This window comes from Callithrix jacchus, chromosome 5 (genome assembly GCF_049354715.1).
Source record: "Callithrix jacchus isolate 240 chromosome 5, calJac240_pri, whole genome shotgun sequence".
Lineage (NCBI taxonomy): Eukaryota > Metazoa > Chordata > Mammalia > Primates > Cebidae > Callithrix > Callithrix jacchus.
The window spans coordinates 156229889-156253807 of NC_133506.1; the positions used below are offsets into that span (position 1 = coordinate 156229889).

Consider the following 23919-nt stretch of genomic DNA (forward strand, 5'->3'; position numbering starts at 1 on the left):
GTAGATATAGACAAGATGATTGAAAAATTTATATGGAAAGTAGAAAACCTATATTAGCTACAACAATTTTGAAAAACGATATGGGAGAAAAAACTGCCTAATTTTAAGACTCACTACAGTGAACAAGACAGTGTGGTATTGGCTAAGGAATACACATATAGATTAATGAAACAGAACAGGGAATCTAAAAATAGACCCACCCAGATGGACCCAACTGACTTTTAACAAAGGTGCAAAAGTAATTCGGAAAGAATAGCTTGGATATTGATAGACAAAACCAAAAAGCCAAACTAACAAACAAAAAAAGGACCTAAGTTGCATACCTTGTACAAGAATAAACTGAAAAGGGATCATGGGTTCAAAATAGAAAACTATAAAACTGTTAGAAAAAGACATAAGAGAAAATCTTCGGGACCTTGGGCTAAGTAAAGAGTTCTGAGACATAATACCTAGAGCATTTTCCATAAAGGAAAGATACTGTTAACTGAGACTTCAGCAAATTGAAAACTTTTGCTCTTTGCAGAAGATCCTTTGGTACCACCTAAAATAGTGTCTGAAGTAACGTTTCAGTATATTATGGCAAGCCAAACATTTAAAAAGTTACATTTATCTTGAGGGGAACTCCCTGGAGATAGAGATTGGACAAAAGAGCACATAGCTGAAAGGAGGGTATGTTACTGAATTTGGAACCCAGTTCATGAAATGAACAACAGAATAAGGCAGACCACATCACCACCAAAATGGAGTTCTGATAAAACAAAAAGCTCAAAATGCAAAAAAACTAGCAGTGATATAAATTTCCTCTCAAAACACTACACAAACCTAAGGTAGGCTGTAAGCCACCACCATAAATAGAATATTCCAACAAGGAGAAATAACGATTAAACAAACATTTTGAAGAAGAAAAATAATCACTAAGAAATAAAAGAACTCAGGCTAAAACTAAAAGGATGAAAAAAGATGTACTAAGCTAAGATTAATCAAAATAAAGAAACAAGAAAAATTACCCTAAGATAAAGGTCATTTGTTAATGATAAGGGTAAATTAATCAAGGATATAACAATCCTAAATGTATATGCACTTAACAATATGGGCTCAAAAAACAACTTTAGCAAAAGGAAAAATAGAAATTTCCAGTTTTGTTTAGACTTCAAAACTTCTCTCAGTAACTGATAAAACATGTAGAAAGAAAAGTATATAGAAGATCTGAACAATACCATCAAATACCCTGATCTAATACAGAACACTCCTAACAGCAGAATATGCATTTTTTCCAAGCATATGTGGAGAATTCATCAAGACAGATCACGTTCTCAAGCACTAAACAAACCTCAACAAACTTAAAAGGACCAAAAATGTTTTCAGACCACAGTGGATATAAACTAGAAATCAACTACAGAAAGATATTTGGAAAATTTCCAAGTATTTAGAAATCAAACATATCTAAATAACTCATTTAAGAGGAATCCATAAGACAGAAAATTCTATGAAACAAAATGAAGGCATGGCATATCAAAATTTGTGGAAAGCAGCTTAAGCAGTACTGAGAAGGAAACAGATAACATTAAATGTTTATTTTAGAAAAGAATGACCTCAACACAATAATCTAAGCTTCCACTTTTGAAACTACAAACTATCATCAAGAAAACATTCCAGAAATAAAGAACTGACTCTACACACTAAAAGGACCCACAGAAAAAAAAACACGGAAAAATCAATTCTGACACACATCCTAGTGAAAATATTAGACAAACATTCAGGGCATACTTCTAGGCAAACTGCTTAAATAAATTTACAAGAGCAAGAAAATTAGACTGGCATCAGATTTCTCAAAAACAAATTTCTAGGCAAACTGCTTAAACTTATAGGAGCAAGATAATTAGACCGTCATCAGATTTCTCAAAAACATACAAAGCAAATCAACAGTAGGAAGCATTTTTAAAAAATTTAAAGGAGACCTAAAACTAGAGAACATTTAGAAGAAAACAAGTGAAAACACTTCAGTACATTGCATTTGGCAATGATCTTCAATATGATACCAAAAGCACAGGCAAGAAAAGTACAAAGAGAAAATGAACTACATTAAAATAAAAAAACTTGTGCAATGGATACAATCAAGAGTGAAAAGACAACCCATATATCTGTGAATCAACATCTGATATGTGTACATAAAGAATGAAGAACTCCTACAATTCAACACCAACAAAAAGTAATCTGACAAAAAAAAAAATTGGGCAAGGGACCTGAATAGACTTTTCTCCAAAGATGATATACAAATGGCCAACATGCATCTGAAAAGATGCTCCACACCACTAACCGTTAAGGAAAATGGTTAATCAAAACCACAAAGAGATTATCACTTCACACCCATTAGGATGGCTGCTTAAAAAAAAAAAAAAAAAAGGCAAAATCCCCAAAGACCCAACCACCACCAGAAAATAACAAGTGCCGAAAAAGATTTGGACAAACTGTGATCTTTGTGTGTTGTTGACAGGAATGATATAAAATGGTATAGCCACTATGGAACAGTATGGTGCTTCTTAAAAAATTTAAAAATTACCACATGAACCAGCAATCTAATTTCTGGGTATATATCCAAAAGAGTTGAAAGCAGGGTCTCAAGGAGGTAACTGTACACCCACATTCATACTAGCATTATTTACAACAGCCAAAAGGTGGAAGGTACCCAAGTACCTTGTTTATCCGTTCATCAGTGGATGAATATGATATATACAAAATATGGTATTTACAAGTATTATTCAGCATGAAAAACATTCTGACACATGCTATAACATGAAGGTTCCTTGAAGCCTTTCTAAGTGAAATAAGTCAGACACAAAAGGACAAATGACTATATGATTGCACTTATATGAGGTATCTTGAGTAGTCAAACTGATACAAACAAAGTAGAATAGTGGCCCTAGGGAGGAGGAAATAAAGAGTTGTTTGGGAGGCTGTGGTGGGTGAATCACGAGGTCTGGAGTTCAAGACAAGACTGGCCAAATGGTGAAACCCTGTCTCTACTAAAAATACCAAAAAAAAAATTAGCTAGGCACTGTGGCAGGTGCCCTGTAATTCCAGGTACTTGGGAAGGCTGAGGAAGAGAACTGCTTGAACCTGAGAGGTGGAGGTTGCAGTAAGCCAAGATCACGCCACTGCACTCCAGTCTGGGTGACACAGCGAGACTCCATCTCAAAAAAAAAAAAAAATAGTTGTTATTTACTGGATATAGTTTCATTTTTACAAGATGGAAAAAGTTCTAGAATAGAAATCTGTTGCATAACAATGTGAATACACAACACTACTGAACTGCACACTGAAGAAGTTAAAATGGTAAATTTTATGTGTACTTTACAATTAATTTTTTTGAAAGAAAAAGATTTTATACCTAGCCAAGCAATCTTTAATGTGATTAGAATTAAAAAACGGTAAGCTTTGAATGTACCCTTCCTGAAGACTCTACTGGAAAATGAGCTGTATCTAATTAAGACTTAGCTGGGGGAAACTGGGCAAAAGGAATGGTGAATATTTCATATAATTTGTGAGATAGAGAAACACATGTGGGACCCAGGAATCAGTATTTTTTAGTTTCTCAGATTACTCCAGTGTACCCAAAGTTTAGAAGCACTTGTACTTCCTTCTACTGTCATTTATTGCAGTTCTTTTTCAATTTCATTCTCTTTGGCAGTGTACACATTTGTTTTGTGTATGTTCCCACTGCCCTACATTTTATAATAATAGGGTCATCTCTATTCTAATAGAAATGAAATCCTAAAAACAGAAAGATAACGATGGGATAGAAAATATACTAGTGATAGGGGCAGAAAGACCTAGGTTTGAATCTCTGGCTTGGCCACTCACTGTATGGCTATGAGCAAGCCATTTATCTGAATCTCATTCCTACTATTCAGTATGGTATGACAGTTTTGTTAGGAATAAGTACCCAATAGCTGACTGCTACCATTGTTAATAAAAACGGTACAGGAAATGTTTACACTAACAAAGCACGTGAAGTAGGCTTGAAATATACCAGAAAATGTTATCAATTTGATGTAAAAGCATATAGAAGACTAGAAAACCCATACCTGCTCCCCTGGCTGTTGAGGACTAGAAGTTGTGGGCTGCTGAGGTTGCTGTGGTGTAAACTGAGAAAGCTGCTGTTGCTGCTGCTGCAGAGTGTTAAAAATAAGTGAACCACCTGGAAGCTATTAAGAATTTAAACAAAAATTAACCAATTTCACATTATTTTATACCAAATATTTAAATTTATTCTACAAATATTTTTGGATTATTTGCTATTTGTCATTCTTTTAGTTATTGAGGAAACAGGTGAACAAAAAACAAGTTGGCTGCCCTTAAAAAAAAGATATATTAAGAGGCAATTTTTAAGTCCTATTTCGGCTCCCAAGTATGTTAATACTCTTAAACATAAATCTTTCAAGTTAGTAGTTAGCTATCCCAATTCAAATGGTACTTTTTATTTCACTTTTTATACATTAATACAAAAGAGCATTAAATACATTATAAAGTACAAACAAGCAGCTTATGAATCAGAAATGTATAGCATGAAAAGCTACCCCCCACAAATTTGTTCTAGTTTTGCCAAAAACACAAAATTATACACGATCTTTTATATAACACAGTGAGGAATCTCAAAGCTTTTTGAAGACCACTACTTTCTATGTCATGACAGAGATCAGTCTCAGTGTTAACAGGAATGGAAATCCTTTAGTTTGTTATATTTTTCTACATTTATTATGTACTGATTGAGGATGGAACATTTGACCTATGCTATGTCCAAATCTACCTAATGATGAGCTGTGATGGATATAGATAGATACTTTGACCCAAGGATTTTTTTTTTAACTATACACATCTAAGAATTCTATATTTGGTATTTTTTTGGACAAGAACCTCAAAGTGGTCCGTATATAAACCCCTATAGCTTAAAAAATGGAAATGTAATTTGAATGCAATTAATTCGAATTTAAAAAAGAATTTTTCAAGAAGCACTCATAAAACTCCAGGTTAAAAAGAAAAACAATACTTTTCAAATACAGCAAAAACAAATAAGTTTTTCCATTTTTTAGAAAATCTGTTATTTCTGAGTGCCAGGGTGGCTGATCTGTTACTGTCATTTCCCATCAATCCATAGCTTTGCTATGTTATATATACAGATCTTTATATTCATGTCTATCTATTTGCCAAACTATTATACTAATAGCTTACTCCTTCTTTAAATTAGAGGACCTAGCATAAGACCAGGAATTTGTAAATTCACCCCCCTTTTTTTTCCTTTGAGACAGGACTCACTCTGCTGCACGGGCTGGAGTGCAGTGACGCAATGTCAGCTCACTGCAGCCTCGACTTCCTGGGCTCAAGTGATCCTCCCACCTCAGCCTCTTGAGGATCTGGGATTACGGGTGCATGCCTGGCTAATTTTTTGTAGTGATGGGGTTTTACCATATTGCCCAGGCTAGTCTTGAACTCCTGAGCTCAAGCAATCCACCCACCTGGGCCTCCCAAAGTGCTGGAATTATAGGTGTGAGCCACAGACCTATTTTTAAAATCTCCTTCAAGCACAAAAAACAGTATTACATATATATATACAAAAACATCTGTTGAGAAAGCAGTTGTTTTCTAAATATACCCACTACTATTACTATAGGCAAATATCCTCCTTGGTAGGTATAAATTCTCCCCACTAGCACAGCTAGTTCATAATTAGGCAGGGTTACTGGAGCCAAAGTGTGGTATATAGGATACTGATTCTTTTTTATCCACTTGATCATACAAAGGTATCAATAATAACCACACCCTTAGAAGATTCTAAACAGACCTCAGAATTTCAAGTGCTGATACATATATACATTATTTAGAAAAAAAGTCAATGTATAAAATATTTAATCAAAAGCAGTATTTCAGGTTTACCTGGAGCAGATTTAAGGGCCTGAGACTTGAAGTATTTTTTAAACCAAATGGAACACCTGTTAAATAAAACTCATGGTTATAAAAGAATTGAAAGTTTATTACACATGAAAATAATTTACACTTTAGTATATAAAATAATCTTATGTACTTTCTGCACAGATGTGCTTATTTTCCATACTTCAAAAAATCTTAAAAACAAAAAAAAATTTCTTCAATATTTATCAATCCTGAGATTTTATTCAAAACTGTGAAGCACAAGATGTACATTATATTCTCTATTTCAGAAACTGAGACTCCTTTTTCATTCTTCTGTTGGCTGAACAAAGAGTCATCAAGAATTATGTGAACACCATGAGTATAATAAAACTAGCACTACTGTGCAAATATATTCCAGGTACTGGCATGTATTTACATTTCTCAGTGCTACATAGTACACTATAATAATCCTATCTCTAAGAACTGGTGTGCTCTATGCTATTTTTTTTAACTACAAATGCTAATTAGAATGCTAAAGAATGTTGCAATTTGTGTATAAGGATCAAAACTGAGATTGAGGAGACAGTGCTGTTAATTCTGAACTTATTCCTAAAAAACATGTTATGTAACATAACACAGAGCCTAGCTTAAAGCTGGTGGTGACAGACGTTTTCAGTAAAGGGCCACAATGTAGGCTTTGTGAGCACAAATGACCTCTGATGCATCTTATTCTTTTTACAATCCTTTTAAAAATGTACTAACCATTCTCAGCTTAGGCTGTGTGCTGTAGTTTGCTTACCCTGGTCTCAAGGTATGTATATATTTTACTTAATAACAAAATATACCAATTTGAACACTATTTAAACCTGTATCTAGTTCTCTATCAGATCATTTTCAAAAACAATTTGAGGTAAGAAATGCACATGGAATACTAGCGAAGCCTTGTATAAGAAACCAAAAAGTATAATCAGATTGAAATTTGGCAAAAATATCCCTTTCTGGAAAAATTCTCATTTAAAAAAATGGCTTAACTCCCTTTTAAAAGTGGATGACATCTGTATAATGCTTTCTAGCTTTCAGCACTTTCATACTTAATTTATTTCTCTTAAGTACCAACTGAAGATATTTTTATTCCCACTTTAGAGTGAATTGAACTGAGGCTAAGGGAGAAAAATGTAGTGACTTCTGTAAAGCCCCAGTTTAGCAAGTGAAGTCACCGTGTAACTGGTACAACTGGTAATTACATGTAAATATCCTAAACTCAAGATGTGATTCCATTTCCAGGACTTTTGCCACTAAAACACATTTATGCTTACTAAAATAAGAACACTAGCTAGAATTAGGAAATTACAGTGACATGTTAACATGTTTAATTATATTCTCTGGGTTCTCTTTCTCATAACTCACAGGAAGTTTTTAATAAATTTTTCTAGATGGTTTTTTCTATTAAATGTTTCCTCAGTAGACACGGAATTGTTTAAGATATTATAATACATTCTTTTAAAGAGCATCAAAAAAATAAGCACAAGTTATTATAACTGTTTTCCTGTACAGGTAATAACTGCTCCTAAATAAAAGAATGCTTATCATGTCTCAGGCACAGTTTAAGCACATAATCTGTATTATATTTCATTTAATCCTCATGACTATAAGTTATTATTGCTATTCCCATTTTACTTATAAGGAAAATTAGACACAACGGTAACTTTCTCAAGATTACACAAATTAAGTTGCACAACTGGGATTCAAGATGAGGTAGTTTGGCTCCAGAATCCAGGCTCTTAACTGCAATGCAGTTGCCTCTTGTGCACAATGTGTATTTTCAAAATACAGTAATTTTCCCTGGAATACCTACAGTGACAATAAGGCTACCAAACTGATTTTGTTATTTGGAAAGTAAAAGAAAGATGTGCACAGACTCAAAGGCTTACCAAGTTTTCCACAGAAGTTGATTGCTAGATGGCTTTTAAATCAAATATCAGAACTTTAAAGGCTTTTGAAATGAAATACCTGTGATATAATACTGCATGAAATAATGACATTAAATGCCTTTAGCATTACGCTTAAAATTACATTTTTACTTTAGCATATACTTTAATTTTTTTTAGAGGTTATTTCCAACATTCTGACCTGCTTGAGAAGCTGCCTGCATTGCACTGGGCAATGCATTTGGTAGCAGACCTCCTGAGGGTAGAAGGCCACTCAGGTTTATTCCTGCAGGAGTTATGGCACCAGTGTTACAGCCCAGCATGGGGTTTGAACCACTCATCAAAGCCTGGGCTCCACTGCAGGAGAATAAGACAAAGCATTAAACTTCACTGTAAAAGGAAAAAAAATCAGCCACATAATTCCTCAGATTAAAAAAACATACTACTAAGCAAACACAACTAGTTATTTATTTGTCTTAAATTTCAAAGATGATAATGCAGAGGATAAACAGGAAATTCTAAGCTGCTATCAAGGTGAAGTATCAAAAACAAGATGAGGTATCATCTTTGTGCAGTTAACAAATGTATTATTTAAAATTAAAACACTCATGTCAGGCAGCTTCTGTCCATATCTAAACTATTCCTGTTCAGTCTGAGTAATATGCAGTTTGTTCTTAATTTCACAAATTAAGAATTTAGATTGTTAAAACCATCTTAAAAAAAAAATCAGGACATCAACGCAAACTTACCAAACAGAGCCCACTACATTGATGAAGTTAAGTCCAGCAGAGTTTGCCATGACCTGGGTGGCCGTGGTTCCTGGAGTTATAGATGTTACCATGGTGGAAAGAGGAATGGTTGTTACAGGCATTGCCTGGCTCAGAGACCTTTGCTGCTGAGCAAACTGAGTTAACAAAGTGGGCTGAGGGGTGAAGCCTGAATCTTGGGGAGTAGGGGTGGCTGAAGGGGTACTAGGAGTTGAGCTCTGAGCATCAGGAGGGTGTGGGGTCGATGAAGGGGTTGGTGTAGGAGTAGATGGCTTAGGAGTTCCAGATCCTGCTCATTGAGAAAAATAAAAATTGCTGGTTTGTTATAAATGGCCAGTCCTTTTAAAATAAGGTTAATGGAATCTTACTTAGCACTGACAATTTGTTCTAGTTTTTTTTTTTTAAAGCAGTTAACTGCAAGTGTTAATTTCTACACGATACATGAGTGTTGCTACACTCAATTACAATTAAGGATGCAGTATATCACCTAAAAATCCCATTAGAGATGCTATTGCAGTAACAGTATAAATATACAGTTATATTCTACCACAATACCCATTTAAAAGTTAGTTTCCTACATGCTGCCCTTGGCCTAAAAAGTTCAAAAGGAATTCAAATTAATTTGTTATTTACGATTTCATTAATTCAAGACTTCATTTAAAAATATTGCTTCTTTAGTGTAAAAGTCTGAGATAAACTGTGAACATATTTAATAAGTTACATATGGTTAACAATCGTATTTGGCACCTAAATATACCTGTTTAATTCCTAACACATCAAGTTTATCCTGACAAACGAATTTATAAAAAACAGTAATAAAGCAAATATCTGATAGATAATACTGCATCTTTAACAGTAACTGTGTACTTCTGTTTAAATGTAGAATGTATAGAAAATCTGTTGTGAATGAAGTATGCACAGTTTATCAATTTTTTAAAAAAACAAAAACAAAAAACAAAAACCAAAAAAGTAAAACCAAAAGCTCTTGAGGTGTTTTCTTTTTTAGCTTTCATGTCCTGCAGAAAGAAAGGAAAGAAATGTGAATGTCCAGAAGCTGTCACTCAACCCTTACTTAAAGTAACAACTGTGTGCAGTAGATTTACCATAATCCATACCCACAACATAAGAAGTGTGAATAAGACTTTCAGAAAATTTATATATTTTTCTTTGTGCAAAACAAGAAGGCAGAAAAATTACACCTTTTGAGCTATCAAGATGAAGATGTTTATATCTAATGCGAAGACCACCCTATCACTGTGCAGTGTACTCAAACTTTCAGCATATATTACCTATCTACAAAAAATCTAAAAAACTGGATGACTCTTTTCCCCAAATTGGTACCTTTCAGATATTTACTAATTTGAAGAAATATTCCCAAACTAATGTTAGCATTCTTGTAAAACTCTTCTTGATGTTAAAAAAAAGTATTCAGTAGTAAAAATCACATTTCAGTATCTTCAGAATAATGCTTCATGATCATAACATTTTAGTAACTGACAACAATTTATAAAAGAGTGTAGGAGTGTTGTTGAAATATTGTTTTTCAGTTTATTGTATCACCACCTTGGAACTAGTTGACTTCTTACATATACAAAGATAGGACCTGCAGCAACAACTCTTATGACATTTTTTTCATATCAGCCGCACAATTTACATAAATATGTAAAATGATCCTAGGGTACACTGGAATAAAAAATATTTTGAAATCTTATTGCCACATGTAACTACCAGATTATTTTTTTAAGGAGATGTGTAGATTGCAAGTCTATAAGAAAGGTATATGCAGAATGCATACAGATATACAGAAAAACAAGTACAATTACAATAGAGACATAATACATACAATAACAAGAGCTCTGCCTGAAGCTTCTAGCAACTTATACATTTTGGGTACACAGTACATTCAGATATCACTACTTCACAGGTTGAAAAAAGCTGTCTTAAGAAACACTAATGCAAAAGCTTATGAAGATTTAATGAAGAATTTAAGTTATGACTCACTTTGTGATGAGCTGGCAGGTGACAGGGCAGCTGGAGAAAGCATGCTAACTTGATTGAGATCCACAGATGATTTCCGAGGAATACTTGATGGTTTAGAAGAAGGAGGAGGAGTTGGAGATTTGAGAAAGCTGCTTGTCTGTTGTGGTGTAAAATAGTTACCTAGAAGAACATAAAAGTTATTTTCTAAATCTATAATTCAAAATTCTGTGAACTGTAGAAATCAAAATGGGGGCAAAGTTTTAAAAACGAGATTATGATTATATAATGTTTCTTATTCTAGACTGCAGAAAACTAAGAAATGTAATACCTGAGGAACTATTTCCTGAGCTTGAGGGAAGTTTGATTGGTGGGGGTCGATGTTTTACACCCTTCCCCAATACTGAAGACTGAACTGACACGGTTTCAGTTTGCTAAAAGACAGTGACATAAAGCATACTTGTTAAAATAAATACTGCTATAAATCTCAGATAAAAACACAATTTTTAACTCTGCGAAGTGCTCTTAGTAGTTAGATTGAATACTACATGTATTACAGAGGAAATTTCACATGAGACCCATGAAATATATTATGGTATACATAAAGAATGAGGAAAAGATTTCTGAGTAATAGGGTGGGAAGAAAGAGTTTTAGGGAGAAAGGCAGAGAAGATGAAAACAAAGCTTCTACCCTTCCATGCCTATCTATTAAAGGAAAATAACAGCTGTTAAAGTCTAATAACTAGAACACAGGTATTCGTTATAATTTTTTTTAATCTTTGTGTACATTTAAAAATATTACAAACAGTTAAATTTTAAAAAAAGGCAAAAGTAAAAACAAAACTAAACAGTATCTCCACTCCTCAAAAATGATCATTTTTTTGAGACAGAGTCTCGCTCTGTTGCCCAGGCTGGAATACAGTGGTGCAATCTCGGCTCACTGCAACCTTCACCTCTGGGGTTCAAGAGATTCTCCTGTCTCAGCCTCCTGAATAGCTGGGATTACAAGTATGTGCCACCATGCCCAGCTAATTTTCATATTTTTAGTAGAGATGGAGTTTCACCGTATTGTTCAGGCTGGTCTCAAACTCCTGACCTCAGGTGATCACCCGCCTCAGTCTCCCAAAGGGCTGGGATTACAGGTGTGAGCCACTGCGCCTGGCCTCAAAAAATGATTCTTAACATTTCCCAGATTACTTGTGAAATAACTGGGACAAAGAAGTAACATTAATGAAACACACTTCTGTTTCTTTTGCTGGAGAAACCTGACTCAGGCTGGCTGAGCCACTGGAGCTGTGTGACATCTTGACCGGACATTTAGCTTCATTCTGGACTAATTCTTGGTACTGGTTGACTACCCTAAAATATCAAGAGAAAACAGGTAAAGATTAGATAACCAGTTTTAAACAGAAATTCATTTTATAGGAAAGAATAATAATGGGGAAAAAAGGTTCTGTCAAAATTGACATAAAAATTAAAATTAGGCAATTTGTCTTTGTGTTAAAAGTACATAATTTTAATCTGTTCAATGTAAAATTGTCTAAAACATTTTGCTAAAGAACAATCTAAAGATATTCTTTCAATATCTTATTTATAATGCAGAAATTACAGGGATTACTTAATAAGCAGCCAAAGAAAATATTCACTTCCCTTCTTAGATTCTGATTAAAGTACTATCTAGAAATCATCTTCCTTAACTATAGTAAATATATCTAAGTTTTCTTATTTAAAACAAAACTAAATTTTAAACTTTTTTTGTTTCTTTTTTTAATTATATGAAAAAAAATCCTAGGTATTATAAACACTGGATAAATGCATTTAAGTCCACCCCAAAATCTCATCCCACAAAAAGAACCAATCTTAATAGTTTGGTGTATCATAAGCTTTTAAACATCTTTCTAAAATCAATAAAGTTTTAAATTTGGAAAGGACCTTAGAGATTTTACTGTGCAATGCCCCAATTTTACAAGACGCCCATAAATATTAAATAGTGTATATGTGGTTAATACATAACCAAAATCAAATTTTTTAACTCTTAGTGAAGTATTCTCTAACCTATAAGGGTGAAAAATTTTTCATATCCATCCTGACCAAAAATACAGATGCAAGTATTTTTACCTCTCAGCATCGGTCTTTGAGCCAATAATGAACCTAAAATGTTTAAGGAAAAAAGGAGAGAAAAGAATTAGGTAAAAGTTGTCTTAAGGAGCCTTGGGATTACTTTTGAAATCTTCCATGTTTTAGTCACAGTAATATAAATTGGTGTTAAATCTACCAAGATATGGAAAAAACTGTATTGCATTTAAACATATAAAACAATCACTAAGTTTTGCATGCATTATGAAATAATGTGAATAACTTGGTTGATTTAATTAAGGGATTTTCTTTTGGCACAAAATTTATTTATTAAAACATAATTTGGGCTGAAAGTTACAGTGCTATATACCCTTTCAACTATTGGTCCTACAGGGAAATCACTGAACTACCATGTGCAAAGGTCTTTGGCCTTCCTCTCACTTTAACCTGCAATTTTAGAAGTTATTATTAATGTCTACATAACAGGTCCTTAGAATATATTTCAAACAAGGTATACATATTCATCTCCAATTCGAATAAAATAACTTCAGCAAGTCTTTTAAAGAGTTTGACATTGATATAATCTCTTAACAGATTAAAGTAGTTTATTTTTAATTACCAATTTGAATGATCATCTGTGGAGGAGCTGAAATATAAAATGTAAAAAAAACTTAGTTAATGCAGCTCAAACTTTGACTTCATAATTTATTAAATACTATATGAGTATGGAAGAATGACTGAAAGATAATTAAATCATGCAGCTACTCTGATGTAAAGGTAAAAAATTCAATTTTCTTCCTGTCAAACAAATTAGTCATTTGGCTTTATAGACCAATTTTTTCACGACATAACATGTATCACCCTTGTTTTCTATAGGAGTAAGTTAATAAATTTAAAATGGCCAATGTATATTGTCTTTAAGTGAAAGATTTTTATAAGTAATCAATATTGGGTACTATACTCACTACCTGGGTGGTGGGCTCAATAGACACCCACCTTAATATCATGCAACATACCCCTGAAACAAACCTGCACACTTAACCCCTAAATCTAAAATAGAAATAAAGGGAAAAAATGGCTTCCTTAAAAATGCATGCTGAAGATTCAGAAATAAACTACTGCAATGTACATCATTTTAAAAAAAGTTTATCATCAAAATATTCAATCCTTTTATAATAAAAACTGGTCATGTGAAAAAATAAGTTGAGGATTCCCTGCTATTTCCTCTCACTGACTTTTACCTAAATATTGGTGGGGTTGCTCTTTAAAAATCCACCTTTCTACTGTAGTTTCAATTAGCATTCTGTGTAAGTAAAGGCTTTACAATTAACATAGACCTGGCCCCATCCTTTTCTGCTGAGTTTTTTTCCCCCTTTTTTTCAAAACAGCATCTGTTTGGTTTAAAAAAACAAATAGTAAAACAATTAAAATAAAACTAAATACTGTTAGTACCAAATGTATGTAGTTCATACATTTTGGAAGATCATTTCTCTCTCTCTCTCTCTCTCTCTCTCTCTCTCCATATATATACATACATACACACACACACACACATATAACATACATATATATATATATATATATATATATATATATATATATATATATACATATATATGTATGTATATTAACATGTAGGGCCAATAACTACATTAAGCATTGAGTCTGCATCCTTACATGCAGTGCCAAAATACCAAGCATCTTTGTACATTTATAGTAAACTTTCTTCCTATTTTAAACATACTACCCAAACACTTCATGTTCACAAACAGGTTAAAGTCATAAGAGCCATAAATATATAAAGAAGGATATCACAGGAATAGCCTTCAAAACAAGCATAAAAATAATTAAACACAGGTAGTTTTTTTAAAAAAAAATTATTATTATTATTTTTTGAGATGAAGTCTTGCTCTGTCACCAGGCTGAAGTGCAATGACGTGATCTTGGCTCACTTCAACCTCCAACTCCCTGGTTCAAACTATTCTCCTGCCTCAGCCTTCCAAGTAGCTGGGATTACAGGCCCACGCCACCACAACTAGCTCATTTTTGTATTTTTAGTAGAGATAGGGTTTCACCATGTTAGTCAGGATGTTCTCAATCTCCTGACCTCGTGATCCGCCTGCCTCAGCCTCCCAAAGTGCTGGGATTACAGGCACGAACCACCACATCCAACCTAAAAAACTTATTTTTAGTAACTCTTGAGCAACATGGTAACTATGATTTAAGTTTACTTAGGTCTACTGCCAAATCTAATTGTTATATTTAACTAGTAAGTGAATTCCCAAAGAGAAATTTTTATTCATTAATGGTTCATCAGTAGTTAGTTACTAGATAAATTCTTGGTGCCTTATTTTTTTTCAGTTACTTGTATTTAATAGAACTCACTGTGATGGAGACATCTGGGTGTCACTTTCTTCATCTGCTTTACATGGCTGTATTTTACCGTAGTAAAGTGGATCTCCAAGTGACTGCAAGATGGTCAACTTTGTTTTCTGATACTGAGTGCCAGCTTCACATTCAAATATATAATCATCTTTTACATCCTGAAAAAGACATAGCACCCCAAATAAATACCTTCACAAGCAAGTAGGCAATAAGAATTAGTAAAAATCAGAAATAAATTGACACATTAACATGTATCTGACAATAGGAGACACACAACACTTAGCCTACAAAGATGTTTAAGACTGTCTATGAGAATAAAGCACAGCATGGTTCTTAAAAACTATATGGGCACTCAGTATGCATTTAATAAGGCATTAACATATACTATGAAGTATGTACATGCATGTAACAATATTAATACATCATTAGATACATTATGAGACATACTAATATACATATTGGAAATCATAGCAATGAACATTTATTGAACACTGTTCTCAGCATTCTACAGGGACTGCCTCAAGTAAGCTTCATCATATTCTTCTGGTTGGCAATGTTATTATCACCATATCAGAAGTCAAGGAATTAAGCAAAGAGAGGTTAAATGACTAGCCTAGGTTCACACAAGGAGTTAGCAGTCTATATCTCAGCTTGCACCCCAGATCCTCATGCTGCCCTGCCTGTCTATACTCAGGAGGGCAGTACAGAATTCTTTTTTACATGGTACTTTGGGAATGACAGTTCCAATGGCATGTTTAGTTAATCAAACTTAATACGGTAGAATTTCATACTAGACATATGAATTGCAAATATTAAATAATATTAAAAGGATAGAACTTTCAAAAGCAGATCTGTTTCTATTTATAATTTGTCTGCTTTTGCTATCACACACAAAAAACATCTCTCGTCATCTCACTCCTAGGGTTCACCTAATTTAAATATTATACCTATTTCTCCTTTTTAAAGACATTATTATTGCAATCAGGAAAACTTATGAAGAACACTTCTGTTAAAAGGGATCCTTAGAAGAATTTATTAATTTGAAACAAAACAAATCAGAACTACCAATATGCAAACCCAAAGTAAAAATGAAGTTCTTCATTAAAATTGCTCTTTAAGGCCAGCCACAGTGGCCTATAATCCCAACACTTTGGAAGGCCGCGGCAGGTAGATCACCTGAGACAAGGAGTTCGAGACCAGCCTGGCCAATGTGGCAAAACCCTGTCTTTACTAAAAATACAAAAATTAGCAAGGCGTGGTGGCGGGCGCCTGTAATCCCAGCTACTCAGGAGGCTAAGGCAGGAGAATCACTTGAACCCAGGAGGCAGAGGTTGCACTGAGCTGAGATGACGCTATTGCACTCCAGCCTGGGTGATAAGGGCCAAACTCCATCTCAAAAAAAAAAAAAAAAAACAAAAAAAGAAAATTGCTCTTTAAAATGCAAAGTGTACTTTGGTAAACAAAATAGTTACTTCTTGTAATTCACGGAACTCCCAGAAAATTATTTAAAAAAGAAAAAAGGTCCCAAACTAATGACAATTGCACTTTATGTTTAGTAAATTGAGAGGCCAGATTAGAAACACAGACTGGCAATGATTACTTACATGGGCTGGCCAGACTGTTGGCTGTGAGTCATCAGATTTGATAGACTTCTCCACTTTAGCATATTTCTCCACCTAAACAATCAAATCAAGAAATACCACATAAAATAGAATCCATATCAGATAAAATAGATCAGTATTCTGACCAAAGAGAAGAAACTAAGTTACTTGACAATACACTCGTTACACTTGTTAGTGCAAGAATTCTTAAATCACTGATATCAACGACTTATGCTTAAGTAGTTTAACACACAAAACTAAGAAAGTCTAGGGAAGGTAAAATATTAAAAGCTGATGAAAGTTTTTGACCCGTTTCTACTTTCTAGTCAGACTTGGGCCATATATTCTGTATACGTCCTATATTCTGTACATGTCCTAGGCATCTGTGAGAGTCAAATATTAACTTACTGGCAACCATGATATTAAGAGTAACTTAGACTTACCTGGGGTACCTATTAAAAATACAGATTTTCATGTCTGTCCCTTAGAAATCCTAAGTAAGCAGATATTGAACAGGGCTTGAAATCTCTGTGCTTAACGGATACCCTAGGTAATTCTTCTGATTGAGCTAGACTAAGACGCTTTGTTTTAGGGCACTGCTATTCAATGTGTGGTCCACGGACCCCAGCACCACATAACCTAGGAGCTTGTAGAACTGCATCTTAGGACTCAGACCAGACTTGCTGAGTAGCAAACTACAGTTTAACAAGCTCTCCAGGTGATCTGTAAGGACATTAAAGTTTGGGAAGTACTCCAGCTTGCCCTCCAAAGCTAAATTCCACCCTTCTGTATTTACAATGAAATTCTATTCTCAGGCCATGTTCCTTGAAGAACAGTGCATAAGCTACCAAAAGATAATATGGCTTACACTTCCTTGAGTTGTATATACAGTCTACTGTGCTTTGCACAATTTCTTTTTTTAAAATCACAAATAGTAAGAATAATGCATGTGCCAGCATGGAAAGGATGCAACAGAACAAATCTGAAAATAACAAGTGTAAAGAGTTGAGTGAATATAAAAAAGAACACAGGAGAAGGAAAAATACAGGATCATCTAACACATCCCTTTTCTGTCTTCAAGTCATTTATAATTCATACACATAATGGCTCAATAAAGAATACAGCCCAATGTTCGTAATCCTGGTCACTTCTCTAGTATTATTAATCTTTATTTTTTTTAAGTCATATTATTAAATACTACTAAAAATTTAACCACTTTGAGGAAACAAGCACTATTAGGAAATTATGAAGAAATATGAAAAAAAGATTTCATGTGATTATGTAACATACACTATATTTTTCCACATTTTAAAATTGTTTTGTTTGCCATTCCTGCTCCAAACACAACTATATTAAGGGGTTATGTTCTTTCAACTTAATGTGAAAAAAGAATAATACACAGCTTCTAAAAATCATTTTTCAATGTTTTTTGAAATAAATCATATAGTTAAAAAAATTTTTTTTAGAGTATGATCTAAATCACTGTTTTTAAAAGAAATGTTTTCTGTTGTTTTCTCAAAGTATGTGACCGAATGGCAAAACTTAGGAACTTTATATGAAAAAAAGCAATTCATGAACTGACTTACATCTACTTCAGAAGGTATGGCCAAATTACAGGGGCTCCGTTTCCACATATCTACACACTGAAAAAATTAAAAACAGTAGAAATGGAAAACTTGAAATAAGATAGGCTTTTGGCATAATAACCTTTATTTAAAAAATATATACTTACATTTCCTGCTTTAGAAATTTTGAGGTCATAATGCTGACCTGCTTTTCTTTCCTTTCTTTTTTGTAAGAAATCAAGTAACCTCAGCTGAGGAGGAGGTGGACAATGAGATAGATCCTGCTGCCGATTCAGAGAGGATCTGGAATACCTCTTGAAACACCTGAAATAATATTAAGAGATTTGAGCTAGACGGCACTAATAAAAGAAACTCATATGTGAGTTGAAACTAGTCAGTGCCAAATATGTACAAATCATGTTTATAGAACACTGCCACATGCCAAGCACAGTCCTAGAAACTGGTGAAATAAAAATGAGTTAAGACAAACAAAATTCCCATTACCATAGAGCTATCAAGTCTAGAGGGAGAGGAGATATTCACAAGTAAACAGATACAATAATTTCGAATTTCAGATACCAGTAAGCAGTAAGAGAAAAAACAGTACTTTGGAGAGTATGGAGTAAGGAGGTCAACATTAGGGAAGGGAACAGGGAGAGGGGAGGAAGGCAAAGAGTCTGAAGAAACGACATGTGAGCTGAGACAGGAATGATGAGAAGGAACTAGCTATGGAAAGATGGGGATGAAGGGGATAACTTCCAGTTTCGGGTACAGGCATTTAAGACTCTGGAAGCTGCCACCTCATCCTAACAAGTAAAAAGCTGAATCAACAGAAAAATTAAAAATTCTTCTTAGATCCATAAAAATGGTGTGGTCACAGGACAAACCAATGCCCGAAACTTGGAGAAACCAACAGGCAAATGCAGAGCATCATGGCTTGCTAAAGCAGAAACCCATTAGCACAAACCTCCTCAGGAACTAGTGCTGGGGTAGGGAACCTCAGGTATAATTGATGAATTGCTGGAGGCTTAGTGTGGACATGTCTGAGAGATTCAAAACTCCAGGGGGATCTAGTCACTGGGAGCCTCCACATTTTAGGGCGTTTTATCTCCAGGAGCTCAAAGAGGTTCTCACAGTGACTAATAGGGAAAAATCCCCTCATGTTTACCATAGAAGGTGGGGAAAAGGAAATATTCTGAAAAATCAGGGAATAAGTATTTGAAGCAGAGATATTTTTAAAAGATGCCAAGGGAGGCATAAACTTGGTTTGTTTCAAAAACAGAAAAAAGATAGATATGCCTAGAGTCAGTTTATAACTAACTGACTTTTAAAACTATAATATGTTCTCAAATTTCAAAACTAAATTACAAATTCTTACCTTAAAAGTAAGATTAATAACAATTAGATTAGTCATTTGTTATTAGGAAAGTAATGAAAAAATTATTCTTTCAGTTCTTATTTGATCTCAGCCTCTTTATCTTTTTGGCAAATAGACTATATAAACCTAAGAGGAAATTTGTTCTTTAAAAGACTGCAGAAAATTCATCAGTTCAATCTAAAGCAGAGAGCATAAAAAAAAAATATCCAAATACTATATAAGAAAATGTAGTACAAGACCATTAAAAATCCTATTTTCACTGCAATGACTTAAAGAAAGTAAGGTTTAAAAATAAATCCTATTTTCAAAAAAATAAAAATCAGAGGCTCGTACAGCTGGTCATGCTAATAATCCCAGCTGTTTGAGAAGGGAAAGTGGGAGGATCACTTGAGTCCAGAAGTTCAAGACTAGCCTGGGCAACAAAGAGAGACCCTCATCTCTACCCTTCCCCACCAATATCAGAGCAACTATACCTTGGAGGGAAAAGATACCATAAATAGCAAAATTTAGAGCTACTTTTGGTTTAATCTTCTACAACAATTACCGTTTCATTGGGCGAGTGTTCATCTTTTGCTTGTTATAAAGCAGTCGGTTTGCAGTGCAGGTGACTGCTATAGAAGGATCAAGACAGAGTGGTTCAGCTGTAGCTAGGATGAGCTGGCTCTCCAGCAAAAGTTTGTCTTCCTGAAATGTGTAGGAAAGAGCATATGTCAATACCAGATTTAAGATTTTCAAATATGTAATTATACATAGCACTTAATCTACAAATACTCCCTGGAATTCTGATAAGGACTACAGTAAAATATGGTATTTTAGGTTCCAATGTTAGTGTGCATGTAAACATTAGAAACCAGAATGCATAAATAAACTTTTTCTTTTTTTTGGAGGCAGTCTCGCTCTGTCACTCAGGCTGAAGTGCAATGGCATGATCTCGGCTCACTACAGCCTCCGCCTCCTGATTAAAGCAATTCTTCTGCCTCACCCTACCAAGTAGCTGGAATTATAGGAGCCTGCCACCACTCCCGGTAATTTTTTTGTATTTTTAGTAGAGACAAGGTTTCTCCATGTTGGCCAGGCTGGTCTCCAATTCCTGATCTCAGGTGATCCACTCACCTTGGCCTCCCAAAGTGCTGGGATTAGAGGTGTGAGCCACCGCTCCCAGCCAAGAAACTTCTAATGGAAATTCAATGCTGGTAGACCTCATTTGATTGTACTTTGTAAATATTGCACTTTTTACATATTGGAGATCTGTGGCAATTTTGCATTGAGCAAGCCTATCCAGTGCCACTTTCCCAACAGCACACACTTATTTTGTGTCTGTGTCACATTTTGGTAATTTTTTCAGTATCTCAAACTTTTTCATTATTATTAAATCTATTATGGTGATCTGTGATACTTGAAGTGTACTCAATCAAGAAATGATGTATCTTCTCTGACAGCTTCACTGATCTACCACTCCCCTGTGTGCCACATCCCTACCCTGTCTTCTTCTTCTCAGGAATCTACTCCTAGGCAAAATATGGCCTCTTAGTGCTCAAGTGAAAGGAAGACTCACACATCTCTCATTTTAAATCTAAAGCTAGAAATTATTAAGCTTAATGAGAAAGGCCTATAAACAGCTGCAACAGGCTGAAAGTCAGGCCTCTTGTGCCAGTTAGCCAAGTTGTGAATATAAAGGAAAAGTTCATAAAGGGAATTAAAAGCACTACTCCAGTGAACATCTGTAAGTAAGAAAGCAAAACAGCCTTAGTGCTGATACAAAGAAAACTTTAGTGGTTTGGACAGAAGATCCAACCAGTTGCAGCATTCCTTAAACCAAAGCCTAATCCAGAGCAAAATCCCATCTCTCTTCAACTCTATGATGTGAGAGCAGTGAGGAAGCTGCAGAAGAAAAGTTTGAAGCAGAAAACTGGTTCATGAGGTTTAACAGTAGAAGCTGTCTCCAAAACATAAAAGTGCAAGGTGAAGCAGCAAGTGCTGATAAACCAACTGCAGCAAGTTATCCAAAACATCTAAGATAACTGATGAAGGCTGTCACCTTAAACAACAGTATTTCCAATTAAATGAAACAGCCTTACATTAGAAGACTACGCCATCCAGAATTTTCATAGCTAGAGAAGTCAATGTCTAGCTTCAAAGCACAGGCTGATTCTCGTTGGGGATTAATACAGCTGGTGACTTGAAGCTAGAGCCAATGCTTGTTTGAACATTCTGAAAATCCTAGAACCTTTAAGAATTACTACTCTGTCAGTGCTCTATAAACAGAACAACAAAGCCTGAATGACATCACATTTCTGTACCACATAGTTAACCAAATTATTTTAGGACCACTACTGAGACCTACTGCTCACAAAAAAGATTTCCAAAATATTACTCCTTATTAACAATGCCCTTGTCACCCAAAGCTCTGATGGAGATATATAAGGAGATTAATGTTTTCATAGATCCCAATGCAACATCCACTCTGCAGCCTATGGATCGAGGAGTAATTTCAAGTCTTAATATTTAAAAAATACTTTTTGTACTGCCATAGATAGTGATTCCTCTGATGGATCTGGGCAAAGTAAATTAAAAACCTTCTGGAAAGGATTTGTCATTGTAGATGTCACTAAGAACATGCATGATTCACAGGAGGGGGACGAAATAGAAACATTAATAGGAGTTTGGGAGAAGCTGATTCCAACCTTCATGGATGACTCTGAGGGGTTCAAGACTTCAGGACAAGAAATCACTACAGGTGTGGTGATAGCAAGAGAACTATAATTAAAAGTAGTGCCTGAAGATGTGACTGAATTGCTATAATCTCATGAATAAACTTGAATGGATGACCAGTTGCTTCTTATGGATGAGCACAGAAAGGTTTCTTTTTTTTTTTTTTGAGTCAGAGTCTTACTCTGTCACCCAGGCTGGAGTGCAATGGTACAATCTCCACTCACTGCAATCTCTGCCTCCTGGGTTCAAGCAATTCTCCTGTCTTAGCCTCCTGAGTAGCTGGGATTACAGGCGCCCACCACTATGCCCGACTAATTTTTGTATTTTTAGTAGAAATGGGGTTTCACCATATTGGCCAGGCTGGTCTTGAACTCCTGACCTCATGATCTGCCAGCCTCCCAGTGCTGGGATTACAGGTTTGAGCCACCGTGCCCAGCAAAAGTGGTTTATTCAGATGGTATCTATTCCTGGTTGTGAACATTGCTGAAATGACAACATAATATTCAGACTATTACATAAACTTAGTTGACGTCACAGCAGCAGCAGGGTTTTAGAGGGCTGACTCCAATTCTGAAAGATGTTCTACTGCAGTGTAAAATTACATCACATGCTACAGAGAACTCTTTCATGAAAGGAACAGTCAATCGGCAGGGCAAACTTCACTGTGTCTTATTTTTAAAAACTGCCACAGTTGCCCCAATCTGTCAGACCCTGATCTGTTAGCAATCATCAATATCCAGGCAATACCTTCCACTAGCAAAAAGATCATGACACCCTGAAGGTTCAGATGATCATTAGCTTTTTTTTTTAGCAATAAATTATCTTTAAATTAAGACATATAGATTGTTTTTTTTTTTTTAACATAATGCTATGGCACCCTTAATAGACTACAGTACAGTTGACTCTTGAACAACATGGATTTGAACTATCAAGGTCCACTTACACAGTTTTCAATAAAAGTTACACCGAGTGTGCATGCCTCTTCTGCCTCCCCTTCCATCTTCTCTACTTTTGTACTACTGAGAAAGCAAGATGAACCTTTCCTCTTCTCCTCAGCCTACTCAATGTGAAGATGATGAGGATGAAGATCTTTAATGATATACTTATTAATAGTAACCATATTTTCTTTTATGATTTTCTTAATGTTTTCTTTTCTCTAGTAATTAATTTTAAGAATACAGAACACAATACATAAAACACACAAAATAAATGTTAATTGCCAGGCATGGTGGCTCACACCTATAATCTCAGTACTTTGGGAGCCCCAGGTGGGCAGATCACCTGAGCTCAGGAGTTCAAGATCAGCCTGGGCAACATGGTGAAATCCCATCCCTACCAAAACAAAAAACAAAAAAAAAAACTAGCTGAGCATGGTGGCATGTACCTATAGTCCCAGCTACTAAGGAGGCTAAGATGGGAGGATCACTTGAGCCTGAGAGGCAGAGGTTGCAATGAGCTGAGACTGCCAATGCATTCCAACCTGGGTAACAGAGTGAGACTCTGCCTCAAAAAAACAAAACAAAAAACAAAATCCAGTAAGGCTTCCCAGGAGGCTATCAGCAGTTAAGTTTAGAGGAGTCAGAAGTTATACATGGATTTTTGACTGCATAAGGGCCACTGCCC

General features: G+C 34.9%; 1 protein-coding gene across 25 annotated transcripts in view; it reads right to left on the reverse strand.

Moving 5' to 3' along the window:
- SUPT20H (SPT20 homolog, SAGA complex component) overlaps positions 1–23919 on the reverse strand; it is a 50838-nt gene that overhangs the window by 3520 nt on the left and 23399 nt on the right. For 8 of the 25 annotated variants that reach the window (XM_035302514.3, XM_008998152.5, XM_078375310.1 and 5 more), the window contains 14 exons: positions 20129–20268; positions 18374–18530; positions 18228–18284; positions 16645–16716; positions 15041–15198; positions 13275–13301; positions 12698–12730; positions 11821–11938; positions 10911–11013; positions 10604–10762; positions 8585–8654; positions 8038–8192; positions 5932–5987; positions 4086–4205 (listed from right to left, as the gene is read on the reverse strand). In XM_035302514.3, the coding sequence (XP_035158405.1) occupies positions 4086–4205; positions 5932–5987; positions 8038–8192; positions 8585–8654; positions 10604–10762; positions 10911–11013; positions 11821–11938; positions 12698–12730; positions 13275–13301; positions 15041–15198; positions 16645–16716; positions 18228–18284; positions 18374–18530; positions 20129–20268 (1425 nt within the window). Of the gene's footprint in view, positions 1–4085; positions 4206–5931; positions 5988–8037; positions 8193–8584; positions 8892–10603; positions 10763–10910; positions 11014–11820; positions 11939–12697; positions 12731–13274; positions 13302–15040; positions 15199–16644; positions 16717–18227; positions 18285–18373; positions 18531–20128; positions 20269–23919 lie in introns of all 25 variants that reach the window. The other 17 variants (XM_035302507.2, XM_035302504.2, XM_035302509.3 and 14 more) reach the window with 5 other exon arrangements.